The sequence below is a fragment of the Abrus precatorius genome, unplaced genomic scaffold (assembly GCF_003935025.1).
Source record: "Abrus precatorius isolate BTA unplaced genomic scaffold, Abrus_2018 Scaffold5, whole genome shotgun sequence".
Lineage (NCBI taxonomy): Eukaryota > Viridiplantae > Streptophyta > Magnoliopsida > Fabales > Fabaceae > Abrus > Abrus precatorius.
In genome coordinates, this window is record NW_020874395.1 from 12,121,747 (window position 1) to 12,140,606 (window position 18,860).

Below are 18,860 nucleotides of genomic sequence, written 5' to 3' on the forward strand. Positions count from 1 at the left end.
TGATTGCTAATTCTGTTATTAGACAAAAACGTGGTAGGATTGATGAGAACTCTTCTATGTTATGGCATAGACGTTTAGGGCATATTTCTAAGCTTCGAATTCAAAGATTAATCAAAGAAAGCATTCTTCATAATCTATACTTTTTTGATTTTGACACTTGTATTAATTGCATAAAAGGCAAATTCTCTGCCAAAGTCAGAAATAAAACTTCTGGCAGGTGTGATGGTATGTTACAGTTGATTCACACTGATATGTTTGAGCCTATGACACCTGCTACTTTGGGTGGATATAGGTACTTTATCACATTTATTGATGATTTCTCCAGGTTTGGATGGATAGAACTCCTTTAGGAGAAATCTGGATCTCTAAATGCCTTCGAATCTTTTAAAGCTGCTATTGAATTGAAAACGGGAAAGAAGATCAAATGTGTAAAGTTTGACAGATGAGGAGAATATTATGGAAGATATGATGAAACAGGTAGAAACCCTAGACTTTTTGCAAGATATCTTGAAGAATGTGGCATTGAAGTCCAATATACTATGTCAGGCACACCTGAGCAAAATGGAGTTGCAGAGAGAAGGAATAGGACACTTCTTGACATGGTGAGATGTATGTTGAGCCATTCCTCTGTACTAGTCTTTCTTTAGGGAGATGCCTTAAGGATTGCTGTGTACATTCTCAATCAAGTACCCAGCAAATCTGTACCTAAGACTCCTTATGAGCTCATGACTGGAAAGAAGCCGACCTTGAAGCATATACATGTATGAGGTTGTAAGGCAGAGATAAGACCTTATAATCCTCAGTTGAAGAAGCTTGATCCAAAAACTATCAGTGGTTTTTTCATTGGCTATTGCATTGGTTCTCGTGGCAGCAGATTCTATTGTCCTTCTCACTCTACTCGAGTTATTGAATCCGATCGTGCTGTATTCTTTGAAGATGTCTTGGATAGTGGGAGTCCAACAACACAGCCAATCATCCTTAGGGAGGACAGGGTTACAATTCTTATGTCATCAAATATTGTCGTTCCTATTGTTCTTGATCAAAATCTTCAAGACGAAGATATAGTAGCTCCTTTCATGAATGAACAGGAACAAGATGACCTTGTTGAAGAGGTTCCTTTGAGAAGATCTCAAAGAGCACGTAGGTCTTCAATACTTGATGATTACATTGTTTATCTTCAGGAACATGAATTCAATTTCAATGATGTTGATGATCCCATTTCTTTTGAAGAGGCCATCTCTTGCATGATGAATTAGCCTCTATGGCACAAAATGGTGTTTGGAATCTTGTTGAGTTACCAGTTGGTTGCAAGCCAGTTGGATGCAAATGGGTCTTTAAGACCAAACGTAATCCAAATGGTGAAATTGAAAGGTACAAAGCTAGACTAGTAGCCAAAGGCTATAGTCAGAGGGAGGGCATTGACTATAAAGAAACTTTCTCATCGGTATCTACTAAAGATGCTTTTCAAGTTGTTATGGCTTTGGTGGCGCACTTTGATTTAGAACTTCACCAGATGGATGTGAAAATAACATTCTTGAATGGAGATTTACATGAAAATGTCTATATGGTTTAGCTTGATGGCTTTACTGAAATTGGCAAAGAACACTTAGTTTGCAAACTTAAGAAATCCATTTATGGATTGAAGGAGACATCTAGACAATGGTACTTAAAATTTGATCAGGTGGTCAATTCCCTTGGTTTCAAGGAAAATGCTTTAGATCAATGTATTTATCTGAAAACTAGTGGGAGCAATTTCATCATTCTTGTGCTTTGTGTTGATGATATTCTTTTGGCAAGTAGTTGTGTTAAACTTTTGACTGAGACAAAGTCGATGTTGACTAACCACTTTGATATGAATGACCTAGGTGATGCCTCTATTGTTCTAGGCATACAAATTTATCGTGATAGGTCACGTGGTGTCCTTGGATTGTCTCAGAAAGGATACATTGATAGAATCCTCAAACGGTTTAACATGCATTCTTGTTCCTCATGTGCTGCACCTGTTCAAAAGGAGGACAAACTTTCTAAATCTCAATGTCCTCAAAATGATAATGAAAGAGCTGAAATGAAGAAAGTCTCATATGCTTCCGCTATTGGCAGTTTAATGTATGCTCAAGTTTGCACTCGTCCTGATATTGCTTTTGTTATCAATGCTTTAGGAAGATACTTGAGCAACCCAGGTTTGGGTCATTGGAGAGCCGCAAAGAAGGTCATGAGGTACTTGTAGGACACAAAAGATCACATGTTGACCTATAAGAAGTTTGATCAACTTCAGGTCACTGGTTATTCTGATTCTGATTTTGCAGGTTGTCCTGATGATCGAAAATCTACATCCCGCTGTATCTTCATGATGGAAGGAGAAGCTATTTCTTAGAAAAGTGTAAAACAGACTCTTACAGCTACCTGTACCATGGAAGCAGAATATATCGCTTGCTACGAAGCTACTTGCCAAGCCATGTGGCTCAAGAACTTGATTTCTGGACTCCAAGTCATTGAGAGTATATCTAGGCCACTTGTGCTATATTACGATAATTCTTCTGTTGTACACTTCTCTCAAAACAACAAAAGCTCCTCTCGTACAAAGCACTTTGACATAAAATATCTATTTGTTAGAGAGAAGGTTTCAGAATTTCAGACTAAGATGGTGCACATCTCCACAGAGAAGATGTTGGCTGATCCACTAACCAAAGGCTTAAATGTTAGAATCTTCAAAAATCATGTAGCCCACATGGGTGTAGTTGAATCTTTTGATGTTTTGGGTTAGTGGGAGTTTGAAATTTTTTTCTTCTACTTTAATCATTGTGAGGTATATTTGAGACGACGCTATTTTATTATCATATCTCATATATAGCATTTCTAAATGCTTAGGTCATTCTTTGGAATTGCATTTTAAATTGAATAAAATGTTATGCATTACTTTATATCCATCACCCTTTATATGAAGTATAAGTACGTCACACATATATGATATTCCTATCGGATATTTTATTTACACTTTCATGACTTATATTTTCTGCAGTTTTGGTGAAATAATATTCATATTATGTCATCCAAGTGGGAAATTGTTAGATTATTATTATTATTATTATTATTATGGATTGACATAATCAATTATTTATAATTTATAATATCAATTATTATTATTATTATATTATTATTATTATTATTATTATTGTTTAATTATATTTTATTTATTGACCAATTGATGGATAATATTACTTCGGGTTATTCTTTTAATAAACCGTGATGGGTTGGATTATTTAATAAGCCCATTGAGAGGTCCCTGGTCTCATCTGGGAAGTTGGTTATATGTCATTCTATCAGGCACTAACTCATACACACGATCAATTTTGTAACTTCTAATAACTTTCCAGACAGATAGCAGAACACTCTCATCTCTTATGATTATCCTCTCATCTTTTTGTATACCAGAGACACATCAAATTCGAGATAGATTATGTAATCTTAAACTAAAAACCAATTTAATGCATCTTATAATTCGTATCTTGAATTGCTCATTGTTTAAAATTTCAACAAGTTAGCCAAGTCAACCCATTAAAAGCCCTAATGATTTTGGGTATACAAGTGATTGGGGCAGAGGAGATCAAAAGTAAGGTCAAGTTTACGATAGTGAAACATTATGCTTTAAATACTTGAGAGATTGAATGCAATACTTTATTCGGTGAGTGGTTTGAGGTTAAGTTCAACAAAATACATTCATCATATCCATGCTTTGAAGGTGCATTGGTTTCACTCTCTCAGCATGATTTGGATTTGAATGCAATGGTTTTGGATATATGAAAAGGAAAACGTATTATTAGCTTCATTTGCTTGTTGAATTAAATTAATATTTTTGTTTGATTGAAGACGAACAAAATCTAGAGTTTGGAGTGGTGATAATTCTATATTTAGTTTATTTCTTAAAGAACAAATTTTCATCTCCTTTTATAAATAATGAAATTTGTTAAAAAAAAACATAATCATTGTGTATTGAGTCTGTAACCTTAAAAATAATTAAATATTATAAAAAAAACAAATTTTTAGGTATATATAATGCATCTTAATGGGTGTATCTGGTGTTCAAAGAAGAAATTAAGAGCTTGGAAGAAAGAATTGAAGTCCTTAAATCTTTTTACCGGGTGAAACTACGACGGAAAATTAATGTATCTATATTTATAATAACTAGAAGTTTCTTCTTATCAAAATTTTGTTGCATTACCAAAGTAACCAGCTCTTTGAAAAAGTTGATTATGGTATGCAAGCAAAATTACAACAAAAATTTACCGGATTTACCGACAAAGTGTTGAAATATACAATATATTCTTAATTGATTTCAACGATTTTGTAGTGTGAAACTTAGATCTCTAAAAACATTTCTCTAATGTTAGAACTTAGAATTTGTGAAAGCAATATTAAAGAGCACCTATCTAAACATGAACTCATTCAATCTTCTTCTTTTTTATCCTTTTTTTCCTCCTATTGTATGTCTAAATCGCTAGTGTTAAGGAATGAGGAACCCTAACTCAAATTTATTATAGTTTTATAATTCATGTTGATGTGTCTATTGATTGTTTTTTGCTCTATATATGCTTCTATGAATTGATTTCTCATGGAAGATATTTGGTCACTAATTATGATTGAAGATTTAAATTAGAGATTAAGAAAGGAATAAGCAATATAACTTATGATGCTCTAGGAAAAAATTGTTAATAATGAAATATTTTAGATTCTTGATGCTAATGCTTTCTTTAAAAAAATTAAGGTCCATAACTATGAGAATGAGTTCTACCGAAAAATTGAGTTTTTACTCATTAATTATTTTCGTCGTTGATTATTTAAATTTGAAATGAGTTCAAACCCAATGTAGTTATAGCTATGTTATTCACGATATTGAAGTTTGTGTTTTAATTGATTGATTCTCTCTCTCTTTTTCTTTTTCTTTTTATGTTTCTATAAATTCATCACTCGGTTGATTTTAAACTTCAAGTTGTGATTAGAAATTTGAATTAGGAATTAAAAAGAAAATAAGCAATATTAACTCTGAAGAAAAATATTGTTACTATGAGATCTTTTAAATTTTTTTATGCTAGTGCTATTCTTAATTAGGAACATTTTAGGAATAAAGTTCATAATACAGTTGTGAATGATTATAACAAAGAATTGAGTTTATAGTTATTATGAATTCAATCTTCTATTAATTCATTTTGGTTACTTAAATAAGCTTAAGTGAATTTATACTACCATAATTTTTTATGCACTGTAAAATTCTTTGTTTTGCTCCATTATTTTGAATATTTTTTTTATAATTCTCTTTAATTCAATTTAGTTATTTTAATTTTTAATAATAATAAACTTTCCTTTTTACTCTCACACTTCTTTTCATCACAAACCAAGCAAAACAGTCATAATATTTGATATTTTTCATTTTAAAATACAAACTGAAGAATTAATTATATGTTAAGCTAGACATATAAAATATTTTATTAAGTCATACTAGTCCATTATTAAGTTTTTTACTATGTCCATATATAGACATGTTCAAATGAAATAAGAACTCAACAAAAATAACAATTAATTATCAAATAATTTAAACAACCGAACAAGAACAGACGAAAAAATTAGATGGAGGGTGAAAATAATAACATACTAACAATCTAACACAAAATTTAAGTGCAATATCAATGTATTTTTATATTATTTTTAATTAAAATTAAAATGCTGTATTAAAAACTTACCACGGCATTAAAAATAACATTTTACTGAAATGGATTTATTCAATTTTTAAAATAAAACAACCTTAAAAAACACTTGTAAATGACACTTAAATTTGGTGCAACTATTTAACGCTCAAGCTTGCTTTTGGTTGTTAATGAAAACTTTGACTAACTCACTGAATTGCTTTCCCTTGAATGGATCAAAAATTTCTACCCCATGGGTACCTTCTTCTTCAAAGTTCTTCACAACATGCACCCCTTTCTCTTCCATGAATTGTGCCAACTCCTTCTCACGATCCACAAGAGGGTCCTCACCATTCCCACTCACCAATACTCTCCACCCAAGTTCCCTCAACTTATCCAATTTCTCAAGGCCATTCCCAGACCTTGGATTGCAATATTCATGATCACGATCAGCCCCAATTGGCAGTGCCAATTCCCACATCAAATCAGCGGCGCACAATGGAATAACTGGGTCAATCTGAAGCCTCAACTCTGATTCACTCCTTTGGGTGCCCCCAAAAAATGCTTGACGCAATATTAATCCCTGGATCCTCAGGGGCTCAAGATCATTCACCTCTTCCACTGCACGTAGGCCTGAAAAGAAAATTTTTTATCACTCATTTCGTCCACTAAAACTACAACAAAATGTTTTGTTCTTAATAGATTTTGTTACTTAAAATTAACTTCAAGATTAATGTTAACATAATTAAAAGAAAATATTATTATATGATGACATAAATTTAAAAATATTATTAATATATTTAAATTTAAAATATAAAAATTAATACAATTTAAGTAATATAAAATATTTAATAGTTTCCCAGTATTCATCCATAAGACCCATATTAATCAATATTTTTAGTGTATTTGTTAAAAATTTAAAAACCAAACACATCTATCAAAACAATATTACTAGTATAATTTTTATTTATTCATTAAGTAAAACTTATCTATAAAGATTGAACAAAAAATTTGTCTAAATTATCACATGAAATGTATAACTTTATCTTAAATAAATTAATACAATTAAAAATTGATTTTTATTTAATTTTTTATAAATATATTTTATTAATTCATCTATAAAAAAATTCTAAAAATTCCAAAGTCATCCTTATTGATTTTTTAAAAGGTTATTAAAAAATTTTAAACTACCAAACATCGTCAAAGATAATTTTCAAAAAATCATAAAAAAATTAAAAATTACTGTCGATAAGTGTTTTTTTTTTTTTCATTTTCTGTTTATTTTTTCGAATTCTTATATTTTAATATTTAAAATTTTTCATATTAAAAAAAGAAAAGCCGTCAAGCATGTGCATTCACCTGCATGGTAGGCGATAGTGGCTCCAGCACTATTCCCCATAAGATAACACTTGGAATAATCAACAGATTGTGTCAGCCACTCCTCATCGCTGCTTCTGATCCAACGCAAAGCTTCCATCGCATCATCGTACGCCGCCGGCAACCGGTGCTCCGGCGCAAGGCGGTAGTCAATGGAGGCAACAATGGCTTCAACGGTTTCGGCCATTTGCACACAAAAGTCATGGAACATGGTGGTAGATGCACTGAAAAGAATGAAACCACTACCATGAAAGAAAACAATGAGAGGTAGCTTCTTGTGGTTGGAAGATAATGCAATTTTGGGTAGGAATAAGCGAACCCAAGTGTTGTTTGATTGGTTAATTGTGAGGTCTTTGGAGAAAACCGAGATTGGAAGAGTGGCGTCTGAGGAGGGTGATGTGTGCGGAGTAGTGTCTTGCAAACGAGTCAAAGTGCCATCTTCGTTGCGTTGGAATTGAAGATAGTGGAGAGGATTAATGGTTTCAGATTGTGGGGTGCTTTCATTGGACATGGTGGAGTTAAGGGTCTTCTGTATTTCGTTTTTGATTTTGTGAAATTTTTCTTTGCTTCAATGGGGTTTATGTAAGGAGTTAACAAGAATAATTTTATTCATTTCTTTAATATTCATTCAATGCTACATGTAAAAATATTATAAATTTATTGTTCTGTTTAATGTTCATGATCACCGACCAGAGTTCTATTTAATTTTTGTGAGACAGCTGTTGTATTGATAGGCACTCCTTTGTTACACTTTTTTTTTTTTTTTGGTTTTTTTTATCCCTCATGGTATTAGCCGTTGCTTTTATTTATTTATTTATATATATATATAATTAAAAAATAATAAATTATAACTGGTTAAATATAAATTAAATAAAAAAACTAAAATTAAATATAAATTTTTAGATTTACACACTAGCGTAAGAAATTTTTTTTTTATATATATGAAGTATTAATTAGTTATATTAATATTTCTTTTGATAGCAAATAAAAATAAATTGAAATTAAGGTATTGTGATTTAAAATATTATTAAATTTTAATTTATTTTATATTATTCAATATAATTATTTTTAAAATAATTTGAATTTATTTTTAATATTTTTTATTTTTGAGATATAAATTAATAATTTTATACCATTTTTAAAATAAAAAGATAAATTTTCTTAACATTAATTGTTAAAATTTAATTCTTTCTATTAAGATGCTACATGGTTTCATAATTTTTATAATTAACTTTGATATTTATAATAAAAACTTAAATAATCAACTAATGATATTTAATGTTAATAAAAATTTTAAATTATTCTTAAATAATCTTGAATGAACGTAGTTTATTTTTCTATAAAATTAATACTAAATGAGATTAACTAATTTTTTAAATTAACATGATTTATTTTTTTAATTATATTTGAGATTGAAAGGAGTATTTAAATATTTGTATAAAATTTTAAGATTGAGAAAGGGTACTTAAAAAATAATAATTTTTAAAAAAAATATTTTTTATTTATAAAATATAAAAGTATAAAAATATTATATTTATATTAAAATATATTATTTTAGAGTGTTTAAATTTATCCTTAAATACTGATGTCAATAAACTTGATATTATTTAAATTTCTTGATCATTATGTTTCTTAGTGTCTTTTATAACTTTTAATCGGTTTACTTTTTTTGAAACTTAATTTTTTAAGTTTGTTGAATTTTGAAATTCTGGTTGCTAGTTCTTGGCACCAAAATTTTGCATAATTGTTCTTGTGTTCTTGATTGTTTTTCTTGCAATTTTAGTTGTTTGATTCATATTTTAGCATTTTGGACAGTTGTTTAGTGTTATTACATTGTGTTAATGTGAATTGTGATGTGTTGAAATTTTCTAAAACAATAGATCCATCCATTGCTTCATGTCTTGGCTAAAACTCATCTAACTTGATTTAATTCGTTATTATGCTTTAGGATGTTAGATTTGATAATTTCTTAGAGTCTTAATTCTGTTCTAGCAAGTGTTATTGGCTGTATGTTTTGTTCCTTATTTAGTTTTGTCTAAATCATTGTTAGGTGTTGTTAGTACCTTGCTGAAATTAGTGAATAGCTGGCTGAATTAGTGCTATAATTCTGTGATTGTGAAAAGAAAAAGAAAGGAAAGATACAAGAATATTGAAAAGAGATAGTATAAAAAAACGAGAAAAGGAAGAGCAAAAGCATACAAAGAAGAAAAAAAGGGAGAAAGTTAAAACTGAGAACTATATGTTGTGTATTTCATGCATGTTTTTGCATGATAACATGTTCATAGTGGCTGTTTGTGAATCATTAAATTGCAAGGCTGATTGTATGCTAAATTTGATCAAGTGAGTTGCATTCTAGAGTTCTAGGATTTTCCTTTTTTGAGTGCTAACTTGTAAAGGTGTCTTAATCCTAGCTTGTTATGATTGAATTCCATGTTTGTCACATTTAACTCGCTTTGAGTTTAGCATTCATTGTGATTAAACCTTTTCTTGCTTGTCTTCATTTGGATCCTAAAGTTTTGTCTAGTGGCTGCCATCTTATACTATTGGAATTGGATTGTCTTAGCTTGAATCACATGGTAGCATATTAGACGATGAACTAGAACTTAGACCTTAAGCTTCTTAGGAGAATAGCATTTTGAGAAATTAAGAGAGTCTTGAGAAGTATACACGTGAGGAGAGGAGCATACCACAAACATTCACACACCAATATTATATCTTGTGAATTTACTAACATTTTGTGTGTTTCTTGTGAGTACCATTCTCGGCCTTAGAGGAGAACACTATCAAGTTGAAGAATTGTACACAATCCAAGAGCAAAGCCTTGTAAATTCTTACAATTTGGGAGGCTGTTTTATGATTATATACACTCCTTGTATTTGGAGTTTTTACTTGATTTAGTGAGATTTTTCTTTTAAGTAAGTAGAATTAGTGTAGTAGGATTTTAAAGCTTTTTAATTTGGACTTGAACTATGAAATTTGGTTAATTAGTTTCAGACTTTAAAATCATACAATTATCACATTCACTTTCAAATGTCATCATGCATGCAAGACATATGCATATGCAAACAATCAGATATTCAAATTCACAATGACATCAAACATCACTAGTAATGATGAACTTTATTCTCACAAATGTCCTTGTTAGACACAATAGTCATCCTTCTTTTCTTAGAGACAGCTTGGACTGAACTTACCCACTTGCTTTCAATGGAGTTTATGATCCCTACATCCAGCAATTTCATCACCTCCTTCCTCACTAGTTCCTTCATGGCTGGATTTAACCTTCTTTGTGGAGGTGGAAGGAGTTGCCCCGACTCTCTGCTGGTATTCACCAAAATCTACTCTAGCATCTTGGCAAAGCATAGTAATGATAGAGGGAAAACTAAGTGAATCTCCTGTAACACCTTAATTTAAATTTCCAAAATAAATTTATTTCATGATAGATGAGAATAAATAAAATTTCATTCAATTAGTTCCTGATGCATAGTTCAATAAAGTATTTCAAAAACAAGGGAGAGTTACAAGTTTGCATCAAATAAATGCTACAGAACCAAATTAATACATCAAATTTTCAAAAATTAATTTTCTAAGTCTTATTACAGTTTTATCCCTCCCGTTCACTGAGTTCAGTGCTGATCTTCTTGGTCAATTGAAAAATGAACGTAAGAATGAATACTTTACACTATCACACACAAGTACAAAGACTCACCTTGAAAGTTTCACAACAATTGCTAATATGATAAAATTACGTTCAAGCATCAATATATTCTTTTAGACAATAATCCCACATATTTACACATCAATTTACTCACAGGTGCGCTCACTACACCCTCAATCATTTTACACACACACGTGCGCTCACTATGGATGGTCTCAACATCAGGGACTTACTCAGTTTCACACTATGAATGGTCACCAGATAGCTCTCACTCCACAAATACAACGTTAATGGGGTGAAATCAATCTCTTTACCCCTCACCATAGTGTGTTTGTTAGGGAGAGTGTCGCCTTTGACTCTTATGGTGTTGGTATAAAATTCCTGAGTAATTTCCTTCCACTCATTTCCAGCACAGCTAGTGAAAAGATCTCAACCCCTCTTTTGAATCTCCTCTTGGAATTACGGATAACTACCTTCTTGAATTTCAAAATTTCTATCATGCACTATTTGTCTTCTTAGAATATTGGCCTTGAAGTAATTTTCATAGGCCATGAATAAGAATCTAGGGTCATTTGCAGGTAGAGGTCTAGATGAAGATGCTCCAACAGTTCTAGCTCACTTGGCTCTGAGGTGGTCTTCCTTGGAGTATTCACTATGATGCTGCAGAGAGAGAAAGAAATAATGAGTGAAATATGCATTAAAGTTAGGCAGTAATGTTGTATATCAAGATGCAGTGGAAGTTATTAATGTGTAGTAATGGCAGTTTCAAAGTTGTTCTAAATTCTCAGTGAAAATGCATATTAGAATGGATGTTGTGAGGAAGTGCAATATCAAAGTAAGTACTATGCTTAATAAAAGTAATTACTTTATGGTTCAGGCATGATAGCTTTAAAGCAGCAATATTGACACAAAACATTCTCACAAGTACAAGTGGCATGTTAGGCTATGTGCAAATGATATTAGGGAGGTGGATGACAGTTCTGTAGTGCTGATCTAGTGAAAGGGAAGTGTAAAGAGAGGACTATACTTCCAAAATAGTTATACAATCCAAACTATTCTATAACATGTGCATGTGAAAGTGATTGGTAGAGTGATGACTATGGAATGGTGTTCTACCAAAGTGAGAACTATGTTTAAGTGAAAGAACTACTCAAAATGTAGTATGACAGACCACTTATGCAGGCAAAATAGATACAGATCCCCTTAAAAATGCAAATGAAATGCCAATTATGTACAAAAAGTACCAGGCAAACACAAAAAGGAAAATTCTAATGCAAAATTTATGGAAGTTAAGCAATCTTACAGACAGTGTAATAAAAGAATCAGCTAACTTAGATGTGCAGTGGCCACACAGCTGCTCAGTTAAATCACAATAAAAAAACTTGGAGGCACTTGCTCAGGTAAACATTAATACACATTTGATTCAAAAAAGCTAGAGAAATGCAATTTGTACAATAAGAATTTATTGCAAATGGAGAAGTATATTGCTGAAGTGAATACTATAATGAATGATAGTCGCTACTACGAAGTTCAAGCATGTTGGAGCATAATTATCAGAGATGTGTGGCTACTAGCATAAACATAGATTACAGTACATTGTGCAGTATACATACAACGGTAGTGCAATTCAGAGTAAGTTTAACAAGTTTACACACACATAATGCACAGTCATAAATCAAAATTCACAACACCAAGTGCTAACTTTCATACATGATAGTAACTACCATAGGGTCTACATATGCTAGAGTGAATCAAACCAGAATTTTATGTAATTTAACCATGGAGAATTAAATTTTAGGGTAACATGATAACTATTTACCTAGAATGATCTTAGAATAAGCACTGTCATATCAGAGAGTTCAAAGCAATTACTATGGCATATGAAAGTGACTACCGTAGGGTACAATCATGACAAAATGCAGCAAATTAACTCAAATAATTATTCTCATTGCCCTTCAATCATGTAATCAACCCAAAAATCACAAGTTTCATGCAACAATTTGAACATAGAAAGCCTTAGATCAAAAGCCCCAATTTGTAATGCGAGAAACCCTAACACAGAGAGTAAGAGAGTGAAAACTTACATGAATTGAGGTGTAGAATCAATGGAAATACGAAGAGGAGTGGTGGTCTCAATGCAACAAATCAAATGTGAGGGAGAGAGTGCAGGGAAAATCGAGACTGAGAGGGAAAGTGCTCAGATAGTAAGAGTGAAAGTGAGGGAGAAAATGGGCACTTTATACTATTACAAGCGATAGTAACTACTACAGGGGCGCTTAAATTCAAAACTGCTTGATAGGCTTACGCGTGACTACTATTGCAAGCGATAGTATGCATCACTTGTGTTCAAAAAGTGCTCTGCGTAGCTACTGTTATTTTCAATAGTATCCATTACAGAGAGCGCTCATCTGTGTAATGGTCAGAGTGTCTGCGCGTAGCTACTATCATAAAGGATAATAGACACACGCATTCCAATTAGCCCAAAAACAAAAGTGATCACTACAAAAAGCAAGGTCACATACCTATGTTGAAAGTAGCTACTATAACTTAGGAAAGTGGTTACCTTCATAATGGACTTTCAATTTCTTCTCTAAAGTGACTACCTTATGTTGTGGAAGTGGTCACTTCTCCACTGTACTTGGACTTTCTTGAATTTTTGCAAAATTTTAGTCTAAGAACTACAATGTCTTGCTGAAAGATTAAAATTATGCAATAACACATGTCAAATGAAAAATTTCATGCATAGTGAAGTGGCTGTGCAGCAAAATTTATGCAGTAAACTCATCAATTATCACAGCTCAAATGCAAGACTATTATTGAATGCAGAAGAACAACTAAATTTTTTTATCTAAATTGTGAGTTGTCTCTCACAGAGCGCTTCTTTAATGTCACTAGCTTGACGTATAAAGTGAATTACTCATGACAAGGGTTGTGGTTGAGGTCTATGATAGAGGTGTGCAGATCAATCTCCTCAACCTCCTCTAAGGGATGTGAATTTTACATGAAGTGTTTTAGACGATGGTCATTTACCATAAAGCTCTTGTAAGTGGAATCACTTTTGATTTTCACTACACCATGAGGAAGCACCTTTATAACTGTGAATAGACCTATCCACCTTAATCTAAGCTTTTCTGGAATGAATTTGAGGCAAGAATTGAACAAGAGGATCTTTTGACCAACACAAAATTCTTTCCTAGATATCATCTTGTCATGGTATCTTTTAGTCTTTTTCTTATAAATTCTTGAGTTCTCATATTCCTCTAACCACAGCTCCTCTAATTCTTGCAGTTGCAACGTCCTTTGCTCTTTAGCTGAGTCGTAGTACAAATTACAAGTTTTCACTGCCCAATATGCCTTGTGTTCTACTTCAACTGGTAAATGACAAGTTTTTCCATAGATAACCCTATATGGAGACATGCTGAAGGGTGTCTTAAATGCAGTCCTGTGTGCGCACAATGCATCATCAAGTCTACGATTCCAATCTTTCCGGTGGGGCTGACCGATTCTCTCAAGTATCTTCTTTATTTCTCTGTTAGATAGCTAAGCTTGTCCATTGGTCTGTGGATGGTATGCAGTGAAAAATTTGTGCAGAACTCCATATTTTCTCAATAGGATCTCCATTGTCTTGTTGTAGAAGTAACTTTCTTGATCACTAATGATGGCTCTAAGGATCTCAAACCTGCAAAATAAGTTGATACAAACAAAATTTGCACTAACCCTGGCATCATTAGTCCTAGTGGCCTCAGCTTTCACCCATTTTGAGACATAATCAATAGCAAGTAATATGTACAAAAAATCAAAAGATGATAGAAAGGGTCCCATTAAGTCAATACTCCAGACATCAAAGATGTCAAAATATAGTATAGGCTATTGAGGCATCTCTTGTTTCCAAGTGATCATTCCTCCTACTCTTTGGCATCTTTCTCATGTGGAATATGTTTGCCAAGAGTCCTTGAAAATTGAAAGCCAATACAGTTCTGCATCTAGCATTTTCCTTATTGTCCTCTGAGGTCCAAGATGACATCTTACAACTGAAGCATGGTAGAACTGTAGTATGGATGTGATTCCCTCATCAGATACACACCTTTTGATGACTTAGTCGGTGCAAAACTTCCACAAGTAAAGGTCATCTCACATATAATGTTTGGCATCACTCTTAATTTTTTGTTTTTGAGTCCTTGGTGCATTTGCTAAAAAAACTCCTACAGCTAAGAAATTAATAATGTCAGCATACCAAGGCACTTGTGAAACATACAACTCTAAGAGTTGCTCATCAGAAAAATCATCCTTGAGTGGAATGGGTTTAGGGACTCCCTCTATTCTGCTCAGATGATCTGCTACCAAGTTCTATGATTCACTTTTATCCTTGATCTCCAAGTCAAACTCTTGTAGTAAGAACATCCACCTTATGAGCCTTGGCTTGGAATTTGTCTTTTCCAGCAAAAACTTCAAAGCAGAATGGTCAATGAATACCATAACTCTTGAACTTAATAGATATGACCTAAATTTATCTAAAGTAAAGACTATGGCCAATAATTTCCTTTCAGTTGTGGTGTAGTTACACTGTGCATGGTCTAGGGTTCTAGAAGCCTAATAAATGACATGAGGGATCTTACCAACCCACTGTGCTAAAATAGCTCTCACTACATAGTTTGAAACATCACACATCAACTCAAATGGCATCTTCCAATTTGGAGGTTGAAGAATAGAAGTTGTAGTCAAGGCTCTCTTTAGGAAGTCAAATGCCTCTTCACATTTTTCATCAAAGTTGAATTCAACTTCTTTTTGCAGTAGCTTGGAAAAAGGGATGACAATTTTTCAGAAATTCTTAATAAATTTCCTGTAAAATTATGCATGGCCAGCTAATCTTTCTAACATCTAATCAATGAATGACAGTGGGAAATGGTCCTTCCTTGTCACCTACTTTATCCTTCTATAATATATACAGACTCTCCAGCTGTTTTCAACCCTTGTAGGTGTCAGCTCATTCCTTATCACAGTGAGTCCAGATTTATTTGGAACCACTTGGATCGGGCTAACCTAAGTGCTATCTAAGATGGGATAGATGATTCCAGCCTGGAGTAGCTTGGTGACTTCTTTCTTCACCACTTCTAATATGGTCGAGTTTACCTTCCTCTGAAGTTGTCTCACTAGTTTAACTTCATCCTTTAGTAAGATTCTGTGCATGCACACGAGGGGCTGATTCTAGGAATGTCAGCTAGTGACTAGCCTATGGCTCTCTTTGATGGTTTTTGTACTATGCATGAGCATGTTATTGAAATGACCAATATTACAGCAAGACTTAAGTATTTAGGAATGAAAGTGGATGAGAATTTCCTTGTGCAGTTCATTTTGAACTCATTACCATCTAATTATGGTCCATTCCAAATGAACTATGATACCATGAAAGATAAATGGAATGTGCATGAATTGCACAGTATGTTAGTTTAGGAGGAAACAAGACTAAAGAACCAGGAAATTCATTCCATTAATCTTATAAGTCAAACAGCTAGTAAGATCTATAAGCTAAAGGCCAAGAAATTTAAGAAGAAAGGACCTACTAAAGCTGAACAGGTCACTGATGATAAACAAAAGGGAAGAAAGAAAGATAAATGTCACTTTTATGGTAAAGAGGGACATTCTCAGAAAGATTGTTTGAAATGCAAGACATGGTTCGAAAAGAAAAGTACATTTAACCATTTTGTATGTTCTGAACTAAATTTTGCTAAAGTTCCTTCTAATACTTGGTGGCTTGATTTTAGTGCTACAACTCATGTTTCCAATATAATGCAGAGATTTCTTATGATCCAAACCATAAACCTAAATGAGAACTTTTCGTTCATGGGAAACCGAATGGAGATCCCAATTGAAGGCATAAGGACTTATCGTCTTATATTAGATACCGAACACCATTTGGATCTAATGCAAACTCTATGTATCTTCAATTTCTCGTAATTTAATTTTGGTTTCAAAACTTGATATTAATGAGTTTACTTTTACATTTGGACATGGTTGTTTCAGTTTATTTAAACATAATTTCGTTATTGGTTCTGGAATTCTTATGGATGGTTTATATAAATTGAAACTTGATGTTTATTTCTCTGAATCTTTGTTTTCTGTTTACCATAATATTGAAAATAAACATAACATAATAAATGAAAATTCTACTTACTTGTGACATAAACGTTTAGGACATATATCCAAAGAAAGAATAGAAAGATTAGTAAAGGATGAAATTCTTCCAAATTTACATTTTACTAATCTGAATGTATGTGTGGATTGTATCAAAGGAAAACAAACAAAACACACAAAGAAATGAGCCACAAGAAGCACACAACTTCTTGAAATTATACACACCAATATTTGTGGACCTTTTGATGTTAATTCCTTCAATAATGAAAAGTACTTTATCACCTTCATTGATGGTTTTTCACGTTATGGTTATATCTATTTGTTGCATGATAAGTCTCAAGATGTAAATGGTTTAGAGATTTATATTGAAGGAGTAGAAAGACAATTAGATAGAAAGATGAAAATTATTAGGTCTGATCAAGATGGTAAGTTTTATGGAAGATATGATGAAAATAGACAACATCCAAGTCTATTTGCTAAATTTCTTGAGAAACGTGGTATTTGTGCTCAATACATAATATCAAGTATACCACAACAAAATGGTATAGCAGAAAGACATAATAGAACATTAATGGATATGGTTAGGAGTATGTTAAGCAATTCGTCTTTACCCAAGTCATTGTGGATGCATGCTTTAAAAACTGCTGTGTATATATTTAATAGGGTTCCTAGTAAAACAGTTTCAAAGACACATTTTGAACTGTGGACAAGTAGGAAACCTAGTTTAAGACATCTTCGTATTTAAGGATGTCAGACAGAAGTAAGAGTTTATAATCCACAAGAAAAGAAACTAGATACAAAAACAATCAATGGGTATTTCATTGGTTGTCCAGAAAAATCTAAACGGTATAGATTTTATTGTCCTACCCATAGTACTAGAATTGTTGAAACTGAGAATCCTCGGTTCATTAAAGATGATGAGATTAGTGGAAGTAAAGCTTCACAAAATATAGAGATTAAAGAAGTTAGAGTACGAGTTCCTATAACTCATACTTCTATTGTTCTTCCTAATATTGTTGAATCGCATAACAATCAAGAAGAACAACAAATTAATGATCCTGAGGTTAACAATGAATCTATAGTAGAAAAACCACAAGAAATAGTATTAAGAAGATCTCAAAGAGAAAGAAGACTTGCTATTTCGAATAATTATGTGATATACCTACAAGAATCAAAAAATGATTTAGGTATTGGTAATGATCCAGTTTCATTTTTAGAAGTCATTAATTGTGATAATTCTGATCAATGGTTAAATGCTATGAAAGATGAGCTTAAATCTATAAAACATAATGATGTATGGGACCTTGTGGAGTTGCCAGAAGGGTGTAAGAAAGTTGGTTGTAAGTGTATCTTTAAGACCAAACGTGACTCTGAAGGCAATATTGAATGTATAAGGCCCAACTTATTGCCAAAGGATTTACTCAGAAAGATAGCATTGACTATAAAGAGACCTTTCCACCAGTCTTTAAGAAAGACTCTCTCAGAATTATTATGGCATTGGTGGCTCATTATGATTTAGAGTTACATCAAATGGATATGAAAACTACCTTTCTAAATGAAAATTTAGATGAAGAAGTTTATATGGACCAACGAATGGAGATCGTAGAAGAAGGAAAGGAACATATAGTGTGTAAACTTAAGAAGTGTCAATATACGAACTTAAGCAAACTTTTCGACAATGATATCTTAAGTTTAATGATATTATTACTTCCTTTGGATTTAAGGAAAACATTGTTGATCGGTGTATACATCTAAAGGTTAGTGGGAGTAATTTTATCTTTTTGATCCTGTATGTTGATGATATCTTGCTTGCAACTAATGATTTTGGTCTTTTAAGTGAAACAAAAAAGTTTCTCTTTAATAATTTTGATATGAAAGATATGTGTGAGGCAATTTATGTGATTGGGATAAAAATATTCCGTTATAAATCATAAGGATTATTGGGTTTGTCTTAGAAATCATATATCAATAAAGTATTAGAGAGATTTAGAATGAAAAAATGCTCAATATCTCCA

At 32.2% G+C, this 18,860-nt stretch overlaps 2 protein-coding genes across 2 annotated transcripts; both read right to left on the bottom strand.

Annotated features, from left to right (window-relative positions):
• Positions 1–5,847: 5,847 nt before the first annotated feature.
• Positions 5,848–7,586, bottom strand: LOC113866683 (carboxylesterase 1-like). Its single transcript, XM_027501493.1, has 2 exons — positions 7,038–7,586; positions 5,848–6,311 (listed from the first exon to the last, which is right to left on the bottom strand). The coding sequence occupies exons 1-2, from the start codon at positions 7,564–7,566 to the stop codon at positions 5,848–5,850; spliced, it is 993 nt and encodes a 330-aa protein (XP_027357294.1). The 5' UTR covers positions 7,567–7,586.
• A 6,124-nt stretch (positions 7,587–13,710) lies between these two features.
• Positions 13,711–15,189, bottom strand: LOC113866684. The gene is made up of 3 exons (XM_027501495.1): positions 15,119–15,189; positions 14,948–15,034; positions 13,711–14,155 (listed from the first exon to the last, which is right to left on the bottom strand). Exons 1-3 carry the CDS (start codon positions 15,187–15,189, stop codon positions 13,711–13,713), a joined length of 603 nt encoding a protein of 200 aa, XP_027357296.1.
• Positions 15,190–18,860: the final 3,671 nt, after the last annotated feature.